The 17559-nt window shown below is 63.2% G+C and overlaps 2 protein-coding genes across 3 annotated transcripts; one reads left to right on the top strand and one right to left on the bottom strand.

Annotated features, from left to right (window-relative positions):
- Positions 1–1624: 1624 nt before the first annotated feature.
- SPHK2 (sphingosine kinase 2) lies at positions 1625–9489 on the bottom strand. Of its 2 annotated transcripts, none has more exons than XM_054009748.1 (5): positions 8297–9489; positions 3978–4127; positions 3678–3772; positions 3318–3433; positions 1625–2929 (listed from the first exon to the last, which is right to left on the bottom strand). In XM_054009748.1, exons 1-5 carry the CDS (start codon positions 8718–8720, stop codon positions 1954–1956), a joined length of 1761 nt encoding a protein of 586 aa, XP_053865723.1. In that variant the 5' UTR covers positions 8721–9489; the 3' UTR covers positions 1625–1953. The 2 variants fall into 2 exon arrangements, with proteins under 2 accessions (XP_053865723.1, XP_053865722.1); XM_054009747.1 differs by having other exon boundaries at positions 1625–2932.
- A 2814-nt stretch (positions 9490–12303) lies between these two features.
- Positions 12304–17550, top strand: RPL18 (ribosomal protein L18). Its single transcript, XM_054009954.1, has 7 exons — positions 12304–12411; positions 13737–13823; positions 14091–14198; positions 14538–14636; positions 14776–14899; positions 16839–16908; positions 17426–17550. Exons 1-7 carry the CDS (start codon positions 12409–12411, stop codon positions 17499–17501), a joined length of 567 nt encoding a protein of 188 aa, XP_053865929.1. The 5' UTR covers positions 12304–12408; the 3' UTR covers positions 17502–17550.
- Positions 17551–17559: the final 9 nt, after the last annotated feature.

Consider the following 17559-nt stretch of genomic DNA (forward strand, 5'->3'; position numbering starts at 1 on the left):
GGGCCAGCACCCCCTAGAGGGGAAAGACACCATTCCCCAGTAGGTGATGGGGTCTTGTTTATTTTCACCTGACACGTGTGGTGTGCTGCCCAGTCGTGGTCAAACCTAGCAATGCACCTTCATTTCACCTCCAGCTTTGCAATGCACAAAGGTCCCCCCCCCCTTCAACTAATGGGGGATCCAGAGCACTGAACTCCCCCCCTCCCAGTTTGTCCAATGCGCCTCATTCCTGGCCCACAGCCCCCGGCTAGCCCAGTCCTAGGTTCCCCCCCAGCTCTGCCACTGCCCCTCACAGCCCCTGTTGGCTCGGCACTGAGCCCCCCCCCCCCAGCTCTGCCGGTGCCCCTCCCTCCCGACCCGCAGCCCCTGCTTGCTCAGCCCAGCAGCTAAATGAAGGGCGCGGGCCAGAGGCCTCATGCTCTTTCTTTATTGCATAGGTCTAAATCACTTCGACACACGGACTAGACATAGGAAAAGCAAGGGCGGCCGCGGCACACGCGGGGTTAACACAGAGGGCCTGATGCCAGCACCCCCCCCTTAGCAAGGCACCTGGGGGGGGGGGGGATGAGAAACTGCCTCCCTCTGCATTGTGGGGGAAGTCAGAGCTGCTCCTCCCAGTGCATTGCTGGACAGCAGGGTAAATGGGTTCACGGAGCTGATGGGGGAAAAGGTCAGCTACTGGGATAGATGGCCTGGTGGGGCTAAGCTGGCCCGGGAGGGACAGGGCAGGGGGGGGCTGATCAATTTCAGCTCATTCTAGTTTCTTGCTCACATCAAAGTTATTTTTTTTTGCGGGGGGGGAGGAGGCTGTTAGTAGCAGCAACGAGTAGGACACACAGGACAGACAGACATTGCCGGCCCCCCACAGCACACAACGCTGGCCGTCCCCACTCACACAACACAGAGGTTTTAGTGCAAAGAAATCTCCAGCCTGCATCCTTTGCCGGGCCCTGCCTCTTCCCGCCGGGCTCTGGTGCACCTGGCACACGGCCATCGGAGGGGGGCCAGCCTGCCAGCCTCTGGGATAGAGGGAAACTGAGGCACATACCTGCCCACCACTAGGCTCCACTCCCCTCCCAGAGTCAGGAAAAGACCCCAGGAGTCTTGGCTCCCACCCCACACTAGAACCCCCTCCCCTCCAAAAATTTTACCTGCTGCTCATGTAGGGGAGCAGGGTCTAGTGGTTAGAGCAGGGGTGGGGTGCGGTCTGGGACCCAGGACTCCTGGGTTCTAGCCTGGCACCGGGGGGGAGGGGGCACTAGTGGTTAGAGCGGGACCAGGCAGCCAGAATGACCGCACCGCAGAGATCAGCAACTGGTCTGTAAAGCCACTTCCCCACCCCCAGCCCGCGTGTAATGGGAGCGTCGTGCCTGCAGCCCTGCCTCCAGCCCCTAGGGGGAGACAAGGCTGCACACCTGGCACGCATGCGAGGGCAGCTCCCCAGCAGGCCCCTAGGGGGAGACATGGGTACTGCAGCGCCCGCTCGGACGCCTGCCAACCCCTCCCACTCCCCCCAGTGGCCGGAGGCACCAGCCCCATGGCTCCCGCCATGGGCAAAGCCTCCCCCCTAGTGGCAGGCAATGGGAACGGGCCTGGTTCCAACTCCCTAGCGCCCCCTGGATGCGGTAGAGATGAAAAAAGGGCCCCACGTAGCCCATCCCCCCTTTCCTTTCGCGCCTGTGACCCCCCCATGGTGGGAAACACCCCCTCCCCTCCCACAGGGGGTCACGCCCCTGCGTTACATTCACTCAGTGGGTGATGCCAGGATCAAAGCAATAAATAAACAGCTTTAGGCAGGAGCCGGGCAGGGGCAGCGCGGCTTGGTCCCCGCTGCGCCCCCTGCCGCCAGGAGGGAGGGCAGCACGTCCCCTTCCAGCCGTTTCTGGCTACCCCCTGAAACAAGCTGGCCGGAGAGGGGACTGGGGCCCCTCTCTCTGCGCCCAGCCGGGGTCATCAGCCGGTGGCGATCTTGAGGCGGTTGACGCCGGTGATAAGTCTGGCGAGGGCCCGATGCACCTGGCCCTGGATGGGGCCGTATTCCACCCGCTCACCGTCCACGGTCAGGATGCCCTTGCGGGTGAGGGGCTCCAGGCGGAAGGCCCGGACGGGCACGTGGACGAGATGGGGGCACTCCTGCTCGAAGTGGCTGCCCTTCTCCATGGCCAAGAAGAGGCGGACCAGGGCGGCGCGGGAGATGCCGGCTTTGATGAAGCAGAGGTGGATGAGCCCGTCGTCGAAGCGGGCGAAGGGGGCGGCGAAGAGGTCGGCCCCCAGGTGGCTCTGGTAGATGGCCAGCACCAGCACAAAGTCGTCCTCCACCGTCACCCAGGAGCCGGGCACCGGCTGCCCCAGTGGCACCAACAGCTCGTCTGGAGGACCGCCCACCTGGGCCTCACCCGCCCCGCCGGCCGGCAGCTCCCTCGGCCTGGGCTCGAAGGAGAAGCTGGGCGGGGGCAGGACGGAGGCGGAGGAGGGGGGCGGGGAGCCGGGCGAGGGGCAGGGCGCGGGAGCTGGCTCAGCCCCCCGGAAGGCGTGGCGCTCCTCACACAGCCCCATGTCGGACAGGGCGCGGTGCAAGGGCAGGCGCTGCAGGGGCAGGCGGCCGTTGGGGGCCACGGTGATGCTGCGGGAGATGGGCCGGTGGGCGGTGGCGTCGGCGGCGGGCAGGTAGGAGAGGCGCCCGCGGTAAGTGTGCATGGAGGCCAGGCGCACCAGAGTGCCCAGCGTGAAGCGGGCGGCGCCCATGTGCCGGTACTTCTCGCTCTCGATGTCCACGTCCGAGACGAAGCCCCAGGCCACGCTGAGGCAGGAGAAGCAGCGGGCGCCCGAGGCCGTGGTGACGGCCACCAGGTCCAGCGGGGCCACAGCCGCATGGCACAGCAGCAGGGCGCAGTTCAGCAGCAGCTCCAGGCCCAGCACCTGCTCCAGCCTGCTGGGGGGCAGGATTGGGGTGAGCCGACCGGCCGGGGGGTGCAGCCCCCTGGCAAACCACCCCCCACCCCGCTGCCCCTTGCTGCAGGGGGAGCTGCTCGCCCCAGCTCCCAAGGGGACACATGGGGAGAGCAGGTTGGGCAGGAGGTGTGGGATAGGGGAGGGCCTCCCCCCACCCTCCACAACCCCCATTTGCTCCCCATGCACCCGCCCAGCCCCAACTCCCCTTCCTGAGCCGGGTATAGAACCCGGAAATCCTGACTCTCAGACCCTGCCCCCGCCCCCCCACTAGACCCCCTTCTCTTCTCAAAGCCAGAGAGAGAACCCAGGCATCCGGGCTCCCAGGCCCCCCGTCCCCAACACACCCCCACTAGCGCTGCCCTTACCCGGCATTACAGTTGATGGCTCCGGCCAAGGCGTTCCCCGAACCACTCGGTAAAATCCCAACCGGCATCTTGATCGCCTGCTCCCAGTCGGGGCGCTCCATCAGCCCGTTGAGAACCTGCCCGGCACAAAGGTGAACCGCTGTGGGATCTAGTGGTTAGAGTAGGCGGGGCTGGGAGCCAGGACTCCTGGGTTCTCTCCACAGCTCTGGGAAGGGAGTGGAGGCTAGTGGTGAGAGCAGGGGGGGCCTGGGAGTCAGGACTCCTGGGTTCTTTCCCTGGCTCCGTGAGGGGAGCACGGTCAGACCTACAGCAGGGGAGGGTGCCAGGGACGTTATGGCCGGGGAAGGGGTGGGGCATTACCTCATATAGGAGCCCATCCCCCGAGATGGCGACGATCCCATCCCATTCTGCCAGGTTGATGCCCTTCACCAGCTCCCGGGCGTGGTTTGGCCTCTCTGGGAGCAGGAGGAAAGAGACAGGGTATCAGACAGCCCGTCGCCCTGCCCCCTGCCCCCCAGGCCCTTCCCCCCCCACCCCTCGCCCTGCCCCCCAGCCCGCAGGCCCCTCGCCCTGCCCCCCAGCCCCTTCCCCCTCCTCCCCAGCCCATTGCCCTGCCCCACAGGCCCTTCTCTCTCCCGCCCGCCCCCGGTCCCCCGTCACCTGTCTGGATCAAGTTGAAGCTGATGTCCGCCTCCGTGATCATGGGCAGCACGTGGGTCTGGCACCACTGGAGGGCCAGGCCCCTGCCCCCAAACGGGTTCAGCAGCAGCAGTAGCCGGCGTGGGCGTGGCAGGAGGCTGGGAGCGATGTCTGAAAGGAGAGTGGGGAGAGCAGGTCAGGGGAACCCTGCCTGGCGCTGAGATGCAGCTGCCTCTGGGGTGAGGCGCGGGGGCTGGGTATACAGGGAGCCCTTGCCCAGTGCTGAGACGTGGCCCCTCTGGGGCCAGTTACGCAGGGACCCCTCGCCCGGCATTGAGACGCGGCTGCCTCTGGGGTGGGGCGCGGGAGTACAGGAATTGTAATGGAATGCTGAACTGTTGAGCCACCAGATCCCCGTGGGCACCACACACCTCGCTGGAGCTAATCTCAGCCGTCCCTGCCCTTCCCCCCGGCAGCACATTAAAGGTTGATGGAAGGCCCAGCCGGGCGAGGGAAGCCCTGTACTCTGGCCAGATCTGATACAGACGCCGGCCGTGTTAGCAGCCCTGCCGCTTCCTGTACACAAGGTTCACGCTCCGGGCTGCCAAGAGCGAGCCAGAGGGAAGACATGGAAACACCAAATGCTGCAACCAGGAAGCATAAAAAACCCCAACATATACCCACATCCCCCCGCAGGCTCCAATCACCCGGTCTCGCCTCAAAGCCCCTGAATTGCTCAGCTTCGCTAGCCCACCCATTGGCAAAGCTCCCCAAGGAGAGGGACAATCTGCAGGGTGCTCCTTCAGTTCCGCTCCGAGCAAAATGGGTACATGCTTTCACTTCCCCGAAGCCTGTCGCTAGGCTGACAAGTCCAGGCATTGCCAATTTTTGGTGCCTGCTTTATACTGCGGAGAACCGTGGCTTATGGAACAGCAGGTGTCCAGCAGAGAGCTCAAGGAACAGGGGGAAAAAGGCTGCCGGTTTCAGAACAGCTCGGCACGCATTGGCTGGCAACACGAAAACACCAGAGCCAGGCTGGGCGTTGGGTGCACGGATAAAAACCTTGCAGGGCAGTTGCAATTAAAGCCAGACTTAACCCTGTTCAAACAGCAAGCCCCAGCAATGCGGAGGGCAGCTGGCCAAACCTGAAAAACCAGAAACCAGCTTAGAAGTGTTTGGACACGGTAGGAGGACAACAAGCTGTTGCCATGAAACCTCGGAGGCAAGGAGCGAGATCTCCCAGGCGAAAGGGTCAAACTCCAAACACCAAAGCCTGACAGCCTAAATGCACAAGTTGGGGAACATTCGTATCCCAAGAGACGACGCACGCCCAGCCGAAGGCGCACGCTTTCATAAATGCATGAAGTATGGACATTTTGCAGCAGTTTGCCGCACCCATGCGGTCTGAGCGGGGACTCGTATTCCAGACAATCCAGATGAGACGTCGTTCTGGGACCGATCACGTGTGATGCCAAAGAGCCTGAAGAGCGAAAGTGAATATTCGTGGCAAGACTTGACAACTGGCCCAGGAGCAGAGGTCTCCGTTGCGTCCGACGGGATTTACAATCGCCTTCGACCCCAACCAGAGTCGAGGTCACCTCATGCAGCCGTGACTTGCCCTGGAGGCCAGCCCAGGCCGGCTCATCGCAGAAATGACTTACAGAGACAACGGCTTTGCGTTCAGAGCGCATGGGATCAAAGACCAACGACCTTCTCGGCCACCGCGTGGCAGCCACGATGGAAGAATTCGACGGAGGATTTGATCTTGGACGTTGGAAAGAAGATCCAGTAGAAAACAACAGGCCACGATTCACCGCCACGGGATTTCAGTCATTTTGATCGCAAGCAAATGGAAACGCTGAGGAAATCAGAGAGCCAAGAAAAATCCCACAGCAGGGAAGAGCCATCCTTCGCTCTTCCGAGTTAGACAGACAGACACCGATAGCAGCTCCTGGCCATAGTCCTGCACAGCTCCGGATGGCACGACAGCTCAGCGCTCCCGATCCGGCTTTGGAAAAGAATCTATGGAGAGATTCCAAGCCTAGAACCAGGCGATCACGTTCGTGACCGAGGGGACAGAGAAAAAGGATGGTGAACTCCAGCTGTCGAGTGCCCTGATCGCACGGGATTGACACGTCTCTGGTCCGTTCTTCGGGAGGAACGAGCCAGAGAGCGAACCCCCCCCCCGCAGGTGGCGGATGCAGAGCGAGGCACCAACCGCTGAAGGATGCCAGGCCGACCACGGCCAGGCGGTGCAGCGAACGGCCAGCCAGGCGGCCAAGCTGCGACACAGTCGGGTCACGTAATGAGGAACCCAGGACAATATTAGACTGATCCGCCCTGAGCTTCTTAGCCAGCGTGACAGTGGCAGGAGGGTGGGACGTGGAGGCTGGTTATACATGGACCCCTCGCCTGGCACGGAGGCATAGGAAGAGGGCCCTTTACTGAGCCCCCTACCCCACTCCAGGCTGCATAGCGCCCCCCTAGGGCCCAGCCCAGACTGCCAGGGGAGAGCGCCCTGTCCAGCAGGGTGAGGGAAGTAGATAAGTGAGCCCGGAGGATGTGCGGGGAGGAAAGATTAACCCAGAACCACCACCACACACTGCAGAAGGAACGCTGGGGCACGGAAACACTCATCCATTTCCTAGTGCCTGCCCACTGGGGCCTGGGAGCCAGGACTCTTGGGTTCTCTCCCTGGCTCTGGGAGGGGAGTGGGGTATAGTGGTTACAGCAGGGAACCAGGACTCCTGGGTTCTATCCCCAGCTCTGGGAGGGGAGCAGGGTCTAGTGGTTAGAGCGGGGGGGGGAGGGCTGGGAGCCAGGACTCCTGGGTTCTAATCCTGGCTCTGGGAGGGTAGCAGGGTCTAGTGGTTAGAGCGGGAGCCAGGACTCCTGGGTTCTAACCCTGGCTCTGGGAGGGGCATGTAATCAAGTGGTTGGAGGGGGGTGGATGCTCCTCACTCCAAGTCAAAAGTTCCCCGGTTATCGTACCAGGCGGAGACGGCTGCACTTTATACCCAGGGCTGATAGTGGGGCAGGTTCTGCAGGGTCCCCAGCCCAGAGAGGCAGCGCTGATACCCCCCCAATACACCCTCTGCCCAGCGTGCCCCACTCATGCACCTCCACTGCACCCATGCACACCCCTGCCAGAGCCCCCCACCCTGTCCCTAGGCACCCCCTGGAGCCAACCCCCATGCCACCATGGCATCTGCCCCCCAGCCAGCCCCGCCTTCAGCACCCCCCATCCCTCAGCAGGTGCAGAGAGGTGGGGAGCCAGTGCCGAAGGCAACTCCCAGTCCCTCCAGGACGGATCCTGCCCCCCCAGGGTTTGGGAGGCTCCTTGAGAGGCCCTGATGTGGGAGGGATTAGACCAAGTGTGTGGGGGGGAGAGATGGGGCCCCCAAGGGGAGCCTAGGGGATGGAGGACAAGGAATCTGACAGCCCCACCTTCAAGACAATCCATTGACCTTTGGCCACGCTGTGGAAGACAAAGGAGCCCAGCCCAGCCCGGCCCCTGGATCCCCGCCCGGGACAAGGAAAGGACGGGGCCGCACCCGGCCTGCAAGTTCCCTGAACCGAGGCGTTGCCATCCGGGCCCCAAGCATGCCAGGCACCACCCGGGTACTGGTTCCCCAGCCCCACCTGCGGGCACACACAATCCAGATAGCCTGCCTCCCAGCTGCCCCGTACTCTAGGGGCTGGACCCCTCTCCCAGGGCTGGGGAGAGAACCAGGCATCCTGATCCCAGCTCCCCATCCCACCCGCCAGACTCCCCCTCTCCTTCCAGGGCCAGGGAGAGAACCCAGGCATCCGGGCCCCCATCCTGTGCCTGTAAAACCCACCAAGGGCAGTTCAGCCTAGCAGGCGAAGCTAGAGGGGGCAGGGGTCCCCTCTTCACCGGGTCTGGTTTTGGGGCTCTCCAGCAGCTGAGATCACGGAGCCATCGCTGGCTGCAACCCCCTGTCCCGGGCACACATTCAAGGCCGGGGCAGTGAAACATCCGAGGGTGGCTGACGTCCCATCTCCAGGCCCCAGGTGGAACCATCTCTGGGTCTCCACAAAGCATCTGTTTTATTATTGTTACGGAGTGTCGAACCAAACAGAACGGGTTCTGGGAGCCAGGACGCCTGGGTTCTATCCCCAGCTCTGGGAGGGGAGTGCGGTCTAGTGGTTAGAGGTGGGGGCTGCTGGGAGCCAGGACTCCTGGGTTCTATTTCTAGCTCTGAAAGTGCGGTCTAGCAGGTGAGGGCGATAGGGGTGGGGGCTGGGAGCCAGGACTCCTGGGTTCTCACCCCAGTTCCGAGAAGGGAGCAGGGCAGACGGCACAGCGACGGCCTTACCTGTGTCACTGGAGATGGGGATACCCAGCACCAGGCACTTGATGGCAGCCGCCCATTTCTCCGCCACCACTTGGTTCTTCTCGTAGTCGTCGGCCCCATCCACCTGGAAGGTCCGTGCCGCTCTCTGCCGCCCGCGCCCCGACCCCACCGCCACCTTCCTCTTCTTCAGCGGGTAGGCGTAGACCGAGAAATACGCCGCCCGGTCGGCTGGCGCCCGGCTGCGCAGCGTGTGGCAGCCCACCACCTCGGCCAGGGGCACCACGGTGCGCTGGTCCGTCTCCGGCTTGGGCACTAGCCGCTGGATGTGCAGCGCCGTCTGGGTTAGGCTGAGGGCGTAGCGGGAGCCCTTGGAGGGGTAAGCCCCAAACTCCCCGTGAAGCAGCGTCTCGGCGCCCTCGCCGTACGGGCCCAGGACGAGGCTCATCTTCCCAGCGGTACCGTGGCCCGCCCAGCCTTCCCCAGCAGGCTCAAGCCGCACCTCGGGTGGGTCCTTCCAGCCCCATCCACTCTCCCCCAGTTCACCACCCCACCCCACCCAAACCGCCACTAGGATATGGCCCGCTCCTGGGCAGGGGGGTGGATCAGCACCGGGCCGGCGGGCCAGGGAACAACTAACCCCGCTAGAAGTGTCCAGACCCAACCCCCAAGTCTGTTCTGCTGCCTCTGGCCCACCCAGACTCCGGTGAGATCGTCACACCCCAAGACGCCCCATCCCGGAGGGGAGCGCCCCGGGGCAGGAATCTTGGGGAATCTCAAGCAGCCGAGGAATGAGAACCGGCCTGACTAAGCGGCTCAGCAGGGGGATGGGCCCGCAGGGATCCAGAAGCCGGCTTTAGCCTTTCCCCTCCCGAGGGGCCCAGCGGGGAGGGGGGAGCTGAGTTGGGTCCAGCCCTCTCCCCCCTCCCCGATGTCTGCGTTCGCCTGGCGCGGGGGGGAGCCCGGCTAGGCAGGAGGGAACCAGGAGCCACTAGGATTTTTAAAGACACTTAGAAAGTTTCTTTCCACCCCCCCCCTCCCACCGGCCCGCAATGGGGCCCGGGGAAACGGTGGGGTTGGAACCGATCCAGACCCCCCCAGCTAGGGACGCAGGCGGGGAGCAGCCTGGCCCCACGCTCTAGGGCAGGGGGGCTGGGAAATGGCTCCCCCCACAGGGCTGACACCTGCCACCATCACCTGCCCCCGGCAGCAGGTGCTTCCCCTCGCCCCCCTCTTCGTCCCTCGCCCCCCTTCCCTCTGGCCCCTCTGCCCCTGGACCTGCCTCCCTCCCTCTCTCCAGGAAGTGCTTCCAGCCAGCACTAGCCGGCCCCATAAATGGGGAGGCGTGGCTGGCTCCAGCCAATCACAGAGCTGCCCTTCCAGTCTCACCAATCAGGGCGCTCGACACCCACCCCCACCTCCACTCCTACTCCCGGACCAGGCGGCGGCCACCTTTGTGGTGGGCAGCACCAGCCCCGCCGGCTTCGCCCTCCTTCCGAAAGCCCCTGTGGCGGCCATCTTTGTTGTGGGCGGAAAGGTCTGGCTCCATCCTCCTCCCTGCGATTCAATGGGATGTGGCGGCCCTTTTGAGTGTGGGCAAGGGAGATTGTTTCCTCCCTGTATGAACCGACGCAGTGGGGCGGCCATCTTTTTTCTGGGAACTAGGCCCTGCCTTTATTCCCAGCCCTCCTATAGAAATCAAATGGGCATTACGGCCATCTTGGATGTGGGCAAAGAAAATTGCTTCTCCCTCCATAACAGCTAATGCAGATGGCGGCCATATTTAGTAGGGGAAATGCAGAGCTGGACTCCCATTGTGCTAGGAGCTGTACATCAGTTATTAGGGGTATTACGGTAGCACCTAGGAGCTCCAATCACGGCCCAGGACCACATTGCGCTATTATTATTTCTACCAGGTTAGGGTTATCATATTTTAATTTTTAAAAAGGAGGACTCTCCATGGGGCCCTGGCCCCGCCCCAACTCCGCCCTCAGCCCCCCCAACTCTGCCCCCTCCCCTGAACGCTCCGCTCCCTGCTCCTCCCCTTCCCCTGCTTCCTGCGAATCAAATGTTCGTGGGAAGCCTGAAACAGGGAGGCAGCAGGTAAGCTGGGGCTGGGGCGGGGTGCAGCGCGGCCCAGTCCGGGCCCCCTGGCTGAGCAGCTCCCTTCGGTGGCCGGACGGCCGGCTCAGGCCAAGAGGCTCTGGCCCTGGCATCTCCCGCCCGGCTTGGGCCCTGGGGCGCTGGCCCCCACCCAAGTGCCCGCACCCCCGGCCGAGCACCACGCTGGCCCCCGGCCAAGTGCCCGCGCCCCCGCCCCTGGCCCCGGCTCCGGCCGAGCACCACGCCCCCGTCCCCGGCCAAGCACCGCGCAAGCCCCGGCGCCCAGCCAAGTGCCCGCGCCGCCGGCCCCGGCCCCCGGCCAAGCACCGCGACCCTAGCCCCGGCCGAGCACCGCGCCGGCCCCGGCCCCCGGCCAAGTGCCCGCACTGCCGGCCCCGGCTCCGGCCGAGCACCGCACCCCCGGCTCTGGCTGAACACCGCGCCGGCCTTCAGCCAAGTGCCTGCGCCCCCGGCCCTGGCCGAGCACCGCACCGCCCCCGGCCCCTAGCCAAGTGCCCGCGCTGCCGGCCCCAGCCGAGCACCGCGCCCCCGGCCGAGCACCGCGCCCCCGGCCCCTGGCCGAGCACCACGCGCCGGCCCCGGCCCCCGGCCAAGCACCGCGACCCCGGCCCCGGCCGAGCACTGCACCTGTGCCGGCCCCCAGCCAAGTGCCCGCACCGTCGGCCCCGGCTCCGGCCAAGCACCGCACCCCCGGCCGAGCACCGCGCCCCCGGCCCCGGCCCTGGCCGAGCACTGCACCACCCCCGGCCCCCAGCCCCGGCCACGCACCCACCGCCCCAGCCCCTGCCGAGCACCGCACTGGCCCCCGGCCCGCACCGCTGGGCCCTCCCTCCCTATTTTCCCGGACATGTCCGCCTTTTTGGGATTTCCCCCCGGACGGGGATTTGAGGCCCAAAAAGCCAGACATGTCCGGGAAAATCCGGATGTATGGTAACCCTATACCAGGTGTTAATACGGTGCCGCCCAAGAGCTCACAGTCTAAGCACCCACAGTGGTTTAAGTTTATTATAAGTAACAAATTAATAATAAATTAATAAATAATAATTTGTAATAAAAAACAACACATTATTTGCATTGTGCTAATACTTAAAGGCATCAATCAGACTCTATGTATTATTTTTAATAATGAGACACACACTATTATTCTAGTCTATTCCTCCCATATTGGTATATAGATTTTTTGTCCCATCTGTGTGGTAACCAATTCCTCCCCTCCTCCTACCCCCCAAGATTAAAATGTACAAATAATTGTGTATTAATGGCAACCAGAGAGACCTGAAAATGAACGAACGGAAGAAGTTTTCCATTGTAAAATGAATATCTGGTAACATTAAAACGCAGGCATGTGTCAATGTCTTGTAAACGTTCTGCAGAAAACGTTTCCTTTCAATACGGGCCAAAGGTTTCCTTTCGGCCACTTCCTTTGGACTTTGATGTTCTCCGTGATAAGGCAACACAATAGAAACGCTTAAAGGTGTCCATGAGGCCGAAAGGAAGCAACTCGGGATGAATTATTTTGCCCAAACAGGTGAGATTTCCACTTGAGGGAGGAAACGAAATTGCAACATGTCAGAATTCCCCGTGGATCTGAGGCGCAGTCACTGTGGTCTAGTCTAGTGTCCAAACTAGTCTAGTCCGGCTAGTCTAGTCTGTCCAGTCACCAAATTCGGATCTGTTCTGCGCTATTCCGGTCTAGTGACCATGTATATTGACCATGTACTCTAGTTAACGCCAATAGCCACATTCTGTTCTGCTCTAGTATCCCCGGCCCAGCCTAGTCTAGCCCCAATCTCCGTGATAACTGATCTGGCTGGACTCCATAAACTCTATCAGCTGCTCTATTATAGTTCGGAGTCCTCCAGCACCATCGAGCCCGCCGGCCGGAGCGTCGCACGTCTGGCCCCAGCGGGGCTCTGCCTGCCGCCGCGCTGCCATAGAGCGGAGCGCCCGCTCCCATCAGCCCCCGCGCGGCCCCGCCTCCTTCCTTCCCAGGCCGAGCCGCCACCGCCGCCATGGTAAGCCGGGGGGGGGCGCGGGGGAATCCGCCGCCATCCGCCGGGTGGGGGGCGCCGATCCCGGGCCCGGGGCTGTGGGGGGCCGTGGCGGGGCCCCGGGGGGCCGGATCGCCCTGAATGGGCGGGGAGCCTCCATCGCCGGGGCCTCCCCGCGCCCATGCGGGGAGCTGGGTGGGCTCCTGCCCGGGGACAGCTGGTGCGGGGCGGGCAAGGGGAGGGGTCTGGGGGGTGGCATGTGAGAGTGGGGGGCACCCAGCCGGGGTGGGGGTGCCCTGTACGGGGAGGGAGATGGGGGGGCACCCAGCAGGGGAGGGTACGGGGGGCACCTAGCGGGGGTGGGGGGATACCAGTGGGGGTTGGGGGAGGGTACGGGGGGCACCCAGTGGGGAGTGGGGGAGGGTACGGGGGGCACCTAACAAGGGTGGGGGGATCCGGGTGGGGGGTGGAAGTGGGTACGAGGGGCACATAGCGGGGATGAGGGGGCACCAAGTGGGGGAGGGTACGGGGGGCACATAACAGGGGTGGGGGGATCCGGGTGGGGGGTGGAGGAGGGCACGAGGGGCACATAGCGGGGATGAGGGAGCACCCAGTGGAGGAGGGTACGAGGGGCACATAACAGGGGCGGGGGGATCCGGGTCGGGGGTGGAAGAGGGTACGAGGGGCACATAGCGGGGATGAGGGGGCACCCAGTGGAGGAGGGTACGAGGGGCACATAGCGGGGATGAGGGGGCACCCAGTGGAGGAGGGTACGAGGGGCACATAACAGGGGTGGGGGGATACCAGTGGGGGATGGGGGGGTACCTTGTGCAGAGGCTGGGAAGGGGGTCATATAAGAGGAGGTGAGGGGGCACATGGGGCACCAAGTGGGGTGGGAGTTGGGGGGACCTGTGGAGCAGAGGGCATGGAGGTTACCTGGAGTGGGGGGGAGCACCCAGCGGGGGAGGATACAGAGGGCACCCAGTGTGGGGGGTACTGTGGGGCATAGGGTCTGAGAGGAGGGGTGGCACTGGTGGGTGGGCTGTTTGGGGGAGGCTGGGGGGGTTCACCCATAAGGGGCAGGATGAGGAAGGGAGGACCTGGGGATTGGGGGGGCATGAGGAGCTGGGGGGACACGGCATGGGGGAGGCTGCTGTGGGCACCCTGGGGTGGGGGGGGGTTCTAATTTGCCTGGGAGCAGTGGCTGTTGGGGCAGCGGCAGCAGGGGATGGGGTGACTTACGGGGTGCTGGGTGCATGGGAGAGTCGGGGCACCCCTCAGACCCATAGCTTGGGGAGTCCTGGGGGGACACTGAGGCAGGGGCCCTGACGGTGTCTGTCCCCCCCCAGGGTGTCGATATCCGACACAACAAGGACCGCAAGGTCCGCCGCACGGAGCCCAAGAGCCAGGACATCTACCTGCGCCTGCTGGTCAAGGTAACGCCCCCCGCCAGGACGCCTGGGTTCTCTCCGCTGGGGGAGGGGGGTGGGGAGTAAGGACTTCTGGGATCTGTCCCTGGCTCTGGGAAGGGGAGGGGGGGCTGGGAGCCAGGACACCTGGGTTCTGTGCTTGGCTCTGCCGCTGACTGATGTGACCTGTGCAAGCCCAGCCGGTAGAGCCCTTCACTGCCTCAGTTTCCCCTGGGTGCCTGCGGGGTGGGGGTGGGGCGAAGCGCTCCCCCTGACGGCCGTGTCCCCCCCCAGCTGTACCGTTTCCTGGCGCGCCGCACCAGCTCCCGCTTCAACAAGGTCGTCCTGAAACGCCTCTTCATGAGCCGCACCAACCGCCCGCCGCTCTCCCTCTCTCGCATGGTAAGTGGGGACCGAGGGGAGGGGAGGGTCTGCTGGTGCCCCTCGACCGCGGCCCCTGATGGCTCTACACGGCCCCAAACCCCGTCCTGCGGCCCTATGCGGCCACGGCCCCTGCCAGGCCGGCCCGTCCCGCGGCCCCTGACGGGCCGGCCCGACCTGCGTCCCTCGACCCCTGTGCTGTTCCATTTGACTCGACATCCGGACTCCTGGGTTCTCCTCCTGCCTGAGTCCCTGTACCCTGGAGATACTGACAGCGTGTCCGGGGAGGGCCATGTCCCAGGGGGCACTGCCCAGAGTCGGGGGGGGTCTCACTGAGCTTCTGCCCCCTTCCTGCCCCAGATCCGCAAGATGAAGCTCCCGGGGCGGGATAACAAGACGGCCGTGGTGGTGGGAACCGTCACCGACGACATCCGCATCCACGACATCCCCAAGCTGAAGGTGAAACTGGTTCTGGGAGGGGAATGGGGGGTGGAGGGGGAGCCAGGACTCCTGGATTCTCTCCCCAGCTCTGGGAGGGGAGTGGGGGGGGGGCTGGGGGCCAGCACTGGGGCTGTCACTGACCCGTCTCTCCTGGCAGGTCTGTGCCCTGCGGGTGACCCAAGGAGCCCGTAGTCGCATCCTGAAGGCAGGGGGTCAGATCATGACCTTTGACCAGCTGGCCATGGCAGCCCCTAAGGGCCAGGGCACCGTGCTGCTCTCGGGTGAGTCCTCCCACGCCCTCTGCTGGGACAGGCACCGGCCCTGCCCCACACAACAGGCAGCGGGGGGCAGCTGGGCTGCAGGGCCGGGGCTCAGCAGGGGGCGCTGTCCCCGGGCAGCCAGTTTGAACAGGGTGGGGTGTTGGGGCCTGCACTGTTAGTGCTGTTGAAATTTACCTGCCCTACCCCAGAGGGGCCGTGTTCCAGCACCAGGCGAGGGGTCCCTGTGTACCCAGCCCCCGCGCTCCACCCCAGAGGGGCTGTATCCCAGCACTGGGTATAGGGTCCCTGTGTACCCAGCCCCCGTGACCCACCCCAGAGGGGCTGCGTTTCTGCGCTGGGCAAGGGGTCCCTGTATACTCAGCCCCCGCGCCCCACCCCAGAGCTGGCCGCCCCAGGCGAGGGGCCCTACATAGAATTATAGAACTGGAAGGGACTTCAAGAGGTCATTTAGTCCAGCCCCCTGCACTCATGGTAGGACGAAGGATTATCTAGGCCATTCCTGACAGGTGTTTGTCCAACCTGCTCTTAAAAATCCCCAGAGATGGAGATTCCACAACCTCCCTGGGCAATTTATTCCAGTGCCTAACCACCCTGGCAGGAAGTTTTTTCTATTGTCCAACCTAAACCGCCCTTGCTGTAATTTAAGCCCATTGCTTCTTGTCCTCTCCTCGGAGGTTAATAAGAACAATTTTTCTCCCTCCTCCTTGTTACAACCTTTTATGTACTTGAAAACTGTTATCCTGTCGCCTCCCAGTCTAGTCGTCTCTTCTCCAGACTAAACAAACCCAATGTTTTCAGTCTTCCCTCATAGCTCATGTTTTCGAGACCTTTAATCATTTTTGTTGCCGTTCTCTGGACTTTCTCCAATTTCTCCTCGTCTTTCCTGAAATGTGGCGCCCAGAACTGGACCCAATACTCCAGTTGAGGCCTAATCACCGTGGAGTAGAGCGGAAGAATTACTTCTCGTGTCTTGCTCACAACACTTCTGCCAATACATCCCAGAAGGATGTTTGCTTTTTTTGCAGCAGCGTTACACTGTTGTGGTCCCCCAGATCCTTTTCTGCCGTACTCCTTCCTAGGCCGCCGTCATTTCCCAGTTTAAAGAACAGAAGTACTTGTGGCACCTTAGGACTAACAAATTTATTTGAGCATAAGCTTTCGTGGGCTAAAACCCACTTCATCGGATGCATTCATTGTATGTGTGCAACTGATTGTTCCTTCCTAAGTGGAGCACTTTGCATTTCATAGATTCTAGGACTGGAAAGGACCTCGAGAGTTCGAGTCCAGTCCCCTGTCCTTATTGAATTTCATCCTATTGACTTCAGACCATTTCTCCCGTTTGTCCAGATCGTTTTGAATTTTAATCCTGTCCCCCAAAGCGCTCGCAACTCCTCCCAGCTTGGTATCGTCCGCAAACGTTATCCGTGTTCTCTCTATGCCATTATGTAAATCAGATATTGAGCAGAACCGATCCCTGCGGGACCCCACTCGTTCAGCCCTTCCAGCCTGACTGAACCACTGATCGCTACTCTCTGGGGACGGTTTTCCAACCAGTTCTGCACCCCCCTTATAGTGGCTCCATCTAGGTTGGCTTTCCCTAGTTTGTGCATGATCAGGTCTGCGGGACAGTATCAGAAGCCTCCCTAAAGTCAAGCTCTACCCTGCCTGGCCTGGGAGTTGCCTTGGGCACAGCTGTGGTGGGGCTCCTGGCGCAGAAGAACGGGGCTCTCACCGCCGTGCCCTGGCACATGGAGTTGCTGGCCCCCGAGCTCTGCATAGGGCCAGGCTGCCCCTGTGGGCTGGTGGCCGGAGCAGCCCTCCTTGCGCTGTCTCTGAGCCAGAGGCCACGTCCTTCCCTCCGGGCCTTTCCTGGGAGTTGGGGTGGGGGCTGCGCACCCATGCGAGGGGTCACTGTTGGTGTAACGCTGTCTCCCCACAGGGCCCAGGAAGGGACGCGAGGTGTACCGGCACTTTGGCAAGGCCCCTGGCACCCCCCACAGTCACACCAAGTGAGTGCAAACCCCCTCCCGCCCCTGCTCCAGGTCCCACTTCTTGTGCCTGACCCAGCTGGGCTGAGCACGACCCCTGGCTGGGGGAAAGGCTGGGTAATAGAGGCATATCCCCAGAGTGGATCATGTTCTTGTGGGGGTCAGGACTGCTGGGTTCTCTCCCTTGCTATGGGAGGGGAGTGGGGTCTGGTGGTTGCGGGGCTGGGAGCCAGGACTCCTGGGTTCTCTCCCTGGCTATGGGGGCAGGGGGGGAGCCAGGACTCCCAGAGACACTAGAGCCCCGTGACCTGCCCCACTAATGCGTTGGGTCATGTCTGAAAACAACGCCCCCTTGTGCTGCCCCTGGAGCCGGCACCAGCCGTGTGCCCAGCTCCTGCGGGCACCTCGCTGCAGGGTGCCCCCAGGGCCTTCCACCCCTGGAGAGGGGGCGGGGGGCAGCCTGTGAACTGGGCCTGAGCTGAGGGGGGGAATCCCTGGCATGGGGGGCAGTGCTAACCCCTCTCTCCCCTCCCTGCAGGCCCTACGTGCGCTCCAAGGGGCGGAAGTTCGAGCGGGCTCGGGGCCGCCGCGCCAGCCGGGCCTACAAGAACTAACGGCGCTGGCCCGCACCTGCCTGTGTCCAATAAATGGGTCAGAACCGTGGGCTGGCGT

The sequence above is a fragment of the Malaclemys terrapin genome, chromosome 20 (genome assembly GCF_027887155.1).
Source record: "Malaclemys terrapin pileata isolate rMalTer1 chromosome 20, rMalTer1.hap1, whole genome shotgun sequence".
NCBI lineage: Eukaryota > Metazoa > Chordata > Testudines > Emydidae > Malaclemys > Malaclemys terrapin.

Bases quoted from the DNA above. Each gene is read 5' to 3' on its own strand.
- SPHK2 (XM_054009747.1), bottom strand. From the start codon at position 8,720: ATGAGCCTCGTCCTGGGCCCGTACGGCGAGGGCGCCGAGACGCTGCTT. The intron at 3,434-3,677 runs GTAATGCCCCAC...TGTGCCGGGCAG, and splicing joins GGGATGGGCTCCTATATGAG to GTTCTCAACGGGCTGATGGA. The intron at 2,933-3,317 runs GTAAGGGCAGCG...CCTGCCCCCCAG, and splicing joins GCCATCAACTGTAATGCCGG to CAGGCTGGAGCAGGTGCTGG.
- RPL18 (XM_054009954.1), top strand. The intron at 13,824-14,090 runs GTAACGCCCCCC...GTCCCCCCCCAG, and splicing joins ACCTGCGCCTGCTGGTCAAG to CTGTACCGTTTCCTGGCGCG. The intron at 14,199-14,537 runs GTAAGTGGGGAC...TTCCTGCCCCAG, and splicing joins CGCTCTCCCTCTCTCGCATG to ATCCGCAAGATGAAGCTCCC.